We start from the raw sequence: 6,351 nt of genomic DNA, 5'->3' as shown, positions 1-6,351 counted from the left end.
TGTACTATATATTATTATTAGTGTTTATTAATAAATATGTTAGTTGCAAAGTAACTTGCTTCGATAAGTTTAAATAAAATTTGTTTAAATAATATTCTGTAAAGAACAATGTAAATATTTAAATTTGTACACTAAGTTGTTTAAATTGTGCAAAATGTGAGCAATCAGTTAATATTTAATTTGCCATTGTACTTTTAGAAGCAAAGTCTATGATTTATTACAATTATTATTTATATTTATTATATGGTTTATTATTTTTATTAATCTATTATTTTCTGTTTCCAGATAGTGCCTCCAAAAAATGTGTGATATTTGCTACAAATAAAATTTCAATTATGATTAATCTCCAAGATTTCCAATGAGATCTTAGAAGCAATTTTTGACTACTGCGATGAAACCTCATTGCAAAATGTGTACAAAACTTGTAAGAAGTTTAAACAAATTGTTTCATTCCACAAATACTGGCTGAGTTTATCTAAAGAATGCTTTGCTACTAATCAAATATCAGATTTCATGAGCAAAAGTAAGATAAATAATAATTTATATTTTATTTCTGTTATGATAGTTATTTCTATGATTATTTTAGGTGTCTTGTCACCTTATCGCCTTTTGAAAAATGTCGCCTGTCCAACAACTGGCTGATAGCAAACTACGAGCAAAGTCAATTCCTAAAGATGCCCCAAAACTACATGCCGTGTTTGCAACTTGATGAAAACCATTTATGGGTCGGTTTTGGCAAAACAATTAAGTCTTATAGTAGAAGCATCATTGAGAAATTTATGCAAGGGGAACATTGGCTGAGGAAACCCAGACATGATCACGTTTTAGGTTCAAAAAGAATTTAACCTAATTATAACCTTAATTTAATTCATGTATCTATTACCATCAGGAGATACTCAAGCCAAAGGTGATGCCAGCCGTTTCCGTCGCAGCAAAAACCTCATCATCTACAACCAAGATGATAATCTATGCTGCTACGATATCTATAAAAAGAAATATGTCTTCAAGAGAGACATTTCCACAATATTTCGTTTAGGACAAGATCAAACATCTCCTTGCAATGGTTGGAAGACAAATGATGCTTTGGATTTTCAAGCAGACAGTGATGTAGTGGCTTTCAAATCGGGGGAGACTGTTTTTGTGACGGCTTTGCAGAATTTTAAGAAGAGCAAGATGAGTAGTCTGAATGTTTGGAATAGGAATTGCTGGCGGTTGAGGCTGTCGGATTGTGGGAAATCACTGGTGGGTGCTGCTAAGGATGGGTTGTCATATTTGTATGATGTAGAAAGGTAATAAAAGTATTATATATATATATATATTATATATATATATATATAATATATATATAAATTAGTTATTCTCTTTCAGTGGTGGTGAAATTGCTCAATTTGGGTGCAAAATTAAGAGTAATACTGTTGTTGACATATGCTGGCAAGTAAGTATTTATTTTCATATAAATCTAGAAATTGCCATTAATATTTAAATGAAGTAACTATTTATTAATTTGTGTTTACCCTTTTAAAATGTATTCAGAAATGCAAAATGTTCAAAATCCAATATTCTTTAAACATTTCAAATAATATACTAAGTTTTAAAATGTAATCTAAATTTAAAACTAGTGGTGCATTGCATCGTGCCTTAAGGCAAATTGCTGGAACTTCCCGTACCGTAATGAAATATTCGAGATATTTTAAGCGTTTTCAAATATCATTACAAATACTGTAACTTTCATTATTTTTGCTATCTTGTTATATCTGATTCAATTGATCTCCAGAAAGAATATTAACAATGGTCATTTCATTTTGTTCGATTCAATTTCAAAAAATATGTTTAGTTGCCTAATTTAAACAAAATTGAAAAAGTGCTCCCGTATAGTCATAGTTTCTTGTGCATTTGCAAACAATTCTGTGCGACATTTTCACTTGTACTGTGCTTAGCTTGGCGGCATTTTCACATTTTTCATTAGTTTTCTTTTCACAAAATTGGACATAAACAATCTAAACGCACTTGGGTAAACATTTGTACCAGAGTGGCGCTTAGACTGTGCTTAGTCTGGGTAATTTTTTGAATTTTTAATCCAAAATTACAAAAATATTTTTGAAAAAAAAATTAAAAACATTTTTTTTCCCCGAAAGCAATTATTTTATTGAAACAAGCAGAAAGTTTTTTGAATCATTTAAATCGGATGCTTAGTTTTCTCTCAACTGCCATTTTTTGCACATTTTGCTCTGTATCTCCGAAACCGCTGGGCCTACATGTGCCAAAAATTAATCACCACTTCTCCCCGTCATTACGAATTGAATGTTTTTTAGATCATTCAAATCCGATACTCCTTTCTCTCAAAAACTCGATTTGTATTTTCTGCACTCTTTGCTCCGTATCTCCGTAACGGCTGGACCTGTCTTTGCCAAAAACTAATCAGCACATCTCTCTATCAATAGGGATCAAATGTTTTTTAAACCATTCAAATCGGTTGATCCGTGCGCCCGAAAACGTAGACGAAAAATGCGGACATACAAAACACACACACACACATCCATTTTTTCTGAGGTATGCCAGTAAAATGTTCAGAAACGGAAGTTAATAATGAAAAGTTTGAAAGACAATCAGCCTTTTTCAAGAAACTTCGTTAATTTGACTTTCTCAAATTCTTTTTTTTTAATATTAAGTGTGGTCAATTATACTAGCACGATATGTGACAATTTCTTCATATTGTTTTTATATACATTTATATATGAGTAAGTATTTTATAACAAAAAAATATTATCTAGTTCAACTTCCACAAATCGAAGACGAAAATTTGTTCCGCACACACACACACACATACATATATACACACACACACACACATCCATTTTTTCTGAGGTATGCCAGTAAAATGTTCAGAAACCTTTGAAACGTCGAGAAATGCAAAAATTTTCATTTCGATTCTTGGCCCATTACTTTATCTACCCTGTCACTACGGGAAGTTAAAAATCTACCAATATCTATCTATTTCTTTTATCCTTTTCCCAGAGCCCCACCGTGTTTCTCACCGGCGGCTACGACTCCGTGATCCGCCTCTGGGACACCCGATGCCTGTCGACGAATTTCGAAACGAACAGGGCCGAAATCGAAATGGGGGATCCCTTCAACAGTGCAATCTACTGTCTCAGCAGCGACAAGAACAATTCCCTCCTGGTCGGGATGCAGATGAACGCCAGGGTCAACGCCTGCGACATCAGGAATCAGAGATTTTTACAAGTGAGATAATGATATAATAGACTCTTGTTTAGTTATTAAAGTCACCTTTGTTATCAAGTTAAGTTGCTTCGACATACGAGCATGTTTACGGAATTAAACTCGTATGTCGAGGTATTGCTGTAATCTCAAAGTGCTCATTGAGATCTTTGAAACGAGACCCCACATGCATTTTGGAGTTTTGACTCAAATTTAAGCCCACTTTAAAAAAAACTAGTAGTGTATGGCATCGTGCCTTAAGGCAAATTGCTGGAACTTCCCATACCGTAATAAAATATTCGAGAAATTTTAAACGTTTTCAAATATATTATTACAAATAGTGTAACTTTCATTATTTTTGCTCTCTTGTTATATCTGAGCAAATCAAATGAAACATTAACAATCGTCATTTCATTTCGAATTCAATTTAAAAAAAAATAGATGCCTTAATTATACAAAATTGAAAAAGTGCTCCCGTACAGTCACAGTCTAAACGCATTTGCAAATAATTCTGTGCGACATTTTCACTTATACTGTGCTTAGCTTGGCGGCATTTATAAGAACTAAAATGATTGTTGTTAAATTGAGGAGGCTACATTTTAATATATCTCGTTTTATACTTTTGGACCGGTTCGATTTTTATTTATTTGTTTATAACTTCTAAACAAATTGTCTGATTGTTTTGCAATATCCAGCAAATTTATAGCCAGTTAAATAATCTACAACTTTTTATTAATAACAAATTTTGTATCTCTTATCCTTTTACTTAAAATTTGCAATGAAACAGGTTGTTGTTAAATTTTGGAGGTTGCATCTTGCTTCATATACTTTTAGACCGGCTCGATTTTTATTTAATTATTTATAACTTCTAAACGAAATGTCCCCCCATTTTGCAATATTCAGCAAATTTATAGCCAATTAAATAATCTACAATTTATTAACAACAAAAATTGGTATCTCTTCCTTTTATCAAAACTTTACATTAAAAAGGTAGTTGCTTAATTTTGGAGGTTACATCGTACTCTTACTCTGTATTTTACTCTGCCAGGTATATCGCGCTCTTTTTTGCAGTAGTGTTTTATATATATCTCTCTCCATTTTCTCACTATATCTGTTGTCTCTTTTACGTTAATCAAAAAACTCTATATCACATCGCGACTTAAGAAGTTTTACTTCAAAATGAAATTCTATTTTACTAATTCATACATCGCCAACCTAAGAAGTTGAATTCAAATGTAAATCATAAATCAATCAATTTATCTCCAGAACATTAACAATCGTCCGTCATTTCGAATTCAATTTAAAAAATAAAAATAGTTGTCTAATTTCCACAAAATTGGAAAAGTGCTCCTGTACAGTCACAGTCTAAACGCATTTGCAAATAATTCTGTGCGACATTTTCATTTGCACTGTGCTTAGCTTGGCGGCATTTTCACATTTTTCAATAGTTTCGTTTTCACAAAATTCAAATTGGAAAAGTGCTCCAGTACATAAACAGTCTAAACGCACTCGGGTAAACATTTGCACCAGAGTGGTGCTCTTTGCTGTGCTTAGCCTGGGTAATTTTAGAATTTTTAAAACAAAAACATTTTATAGATTTTATAAAAATAGATGTAATAATTTTTTATTCTCAAAAGTAATTGTTTTGTCAATACAAGCAGAAAGTTTTTTAGATCATTCAAATCGGACGCTTAGTTCTCTCAAAAACTGCCATTTTTTGCACATTTAGCCTTGTATCTCCGAAATGCCGGGACCTATCTTAGCCAAAAACTAATCACCTCTTATCCCGATCATTACAAATTGAATGTTTTTTTAGATCATTCAAATCCGATACTCCGTTTTCTCAAAAACTCGATTTCTATTTTTTGCACTCTTTGCTCTTTATCTCCTAACGACTGGACCTGCCTTTGCCAAAAACTAATCAGCACATCTCCCTATCAATAGGAATCGAATGGTAAATGACTCATTCAAATCGGTTAATTCATGCACTTAAAAATGTCAATGAAAAATTGTACCCATACATACACTCAGACACACACACATCCATTTAGTTTCTGAGGTATGCCCCTTAAAAATGTTCAGAAACCTTAAGAACGTCGAGAAATGCAAAAATTATCATTTTCGATTTTCGGCCCATTACCATAACTACCCTACAGGAAGTTAATACATTTTACTATGGTTTATTTATTCGTTTAATTTTTCCAGATCTATTACATGGGCTCCAAACTGTCGAGTCCCATATACAGTCTGGATTTTGAACCGAGACAAATGTTTGCAGCGACTGCAAAAGAAGTTCACATTTTAGACTTCAGCACTTTTAACAATCCCGTCACCATTCTGAACATCAGAGGAGTCTCAGTTGGGTACAAGAATGATCATAGGACTTGGTTGAAATGATAATGGTAGTAGTAATATATATATATATATATATATATATAATATATATATATATATATATATATGTATCATACATAATGTATGTATGTATTTATATATATTAGGGTGGTCCTTAATATGGACATTTTATGGAATTTCTTTGCTCCCAAGGGCTCAAACGCTTCCAAAGTAATAAAAATAAATTATCTGAAAGTTTTAGCTCTTAATAATAATATTTATATGGACCGCAATTCAATTAAAAGTTTCTATTAAGTAAATTCTTGCGCCATCTGTGATAGCAGACTTGTAATTTTGATGGCATTGTATTATTGATAACTTGAGTGTCAAAATCAACAATTAAATAAATATTTTGCTGCAAAATTAATTTTCATGTCATGATGAATAAATATTTACAATCTACATGGATTTAATTAGATGTTCAGTGAATTATAATTATTTTTAAGTGTTATAATATTTGTTTTCACAAATGCTATAACAGATGGCGCAAGAATTTTCTTAATGATATATGTTAAAAAAAATATACGAAAGTTTTAATTGAATTGCGGACTATCTGAATGTTATTATGAGCTAAAACTTTTGGAGAATTTTATTTTATTAATTTAGAAGCATTTGAGCCCTTGGGAGCAATTTAAAAATGTCCAAATTAAGGACCACCCTAATATATATATATATATATATATATATATATATATATATATATATATATATATATATATATATATATATATATATATA

The 6,351-nt window shown here is 31.4% G+C and overlaps 1 protein-coding gene across 1 annotated transcript; it reads left to right on the top strand.

Moving 5' to 3' along the window:
* Window positions 1-371: 371 nt before the first annotated feature.
* LOC113386423 lies at window positions 372-1,786 on the top strand. Its single transcript, XM_026624203.1, has 5 exons — window positions 372-523; window positions 587-828; window positions 890-1,289; window positions 1,369-1,435; window positions 1,775-1,786. The coding sequence occupies exons 2-5, from the start codon at window positions 675-677 to the stop codon at window positions 1,784-1,786; spliced, it is 633 nt and encodes a 210-aa protein (XP_026479988.1). The 5' UTR covers window positions 372-523; window positions 587-674.
* Window positions 1,787-6,351: the final 4,565 nt, after the last annotated feature.

The sequence above is a fragment of the Ctenocephalides felis genome, unplaced genomic scaffold (genome assembly GCF_003426905.1).
Source record: "Ctenocephalides felis isolate EL2017-DRISC unplaced genomic scaffold, ASM342690v1 CF-g0.4_SCAFFOLD_03571, whole genome shotgun sequence".
Lineage (NCBI taxonomy): Eukaryota > Metazoa > Arthropoda > Insecta > Siphonaptera > Pulicidae > Ctenocephalides > Ctenocephalides felis.
Note: the sequence above shows the minus strand (reverse complement) of the source record. Positions and strands in the feature narration are given on the sequence as shown.

Excerpts from the sequence above, each read along its gene's own strand:
- LOC113386423 (XM_026624203.1), top strand. The coding sequence starts at position 675 with ATGCCCCAAAACTACATGCCGTGTTTGCAACTTGATGAAAACCATTTA. Across the intron at positions 829-889 it reads CAGACATGATCACGTTTTAG|GAGATACTCAAGCCAAAGGT; the intron begins GTTCAAAAAGAA and ends TATTACCATCAG. Across the intron at positions 1,290-1,368 it reads TATTTGTATGATGTAGAAAG|TGGTGGTGAAATTGCTCAAT; the intron begins GTAATAAAAGTA and ends ATTCTCTTTCAG.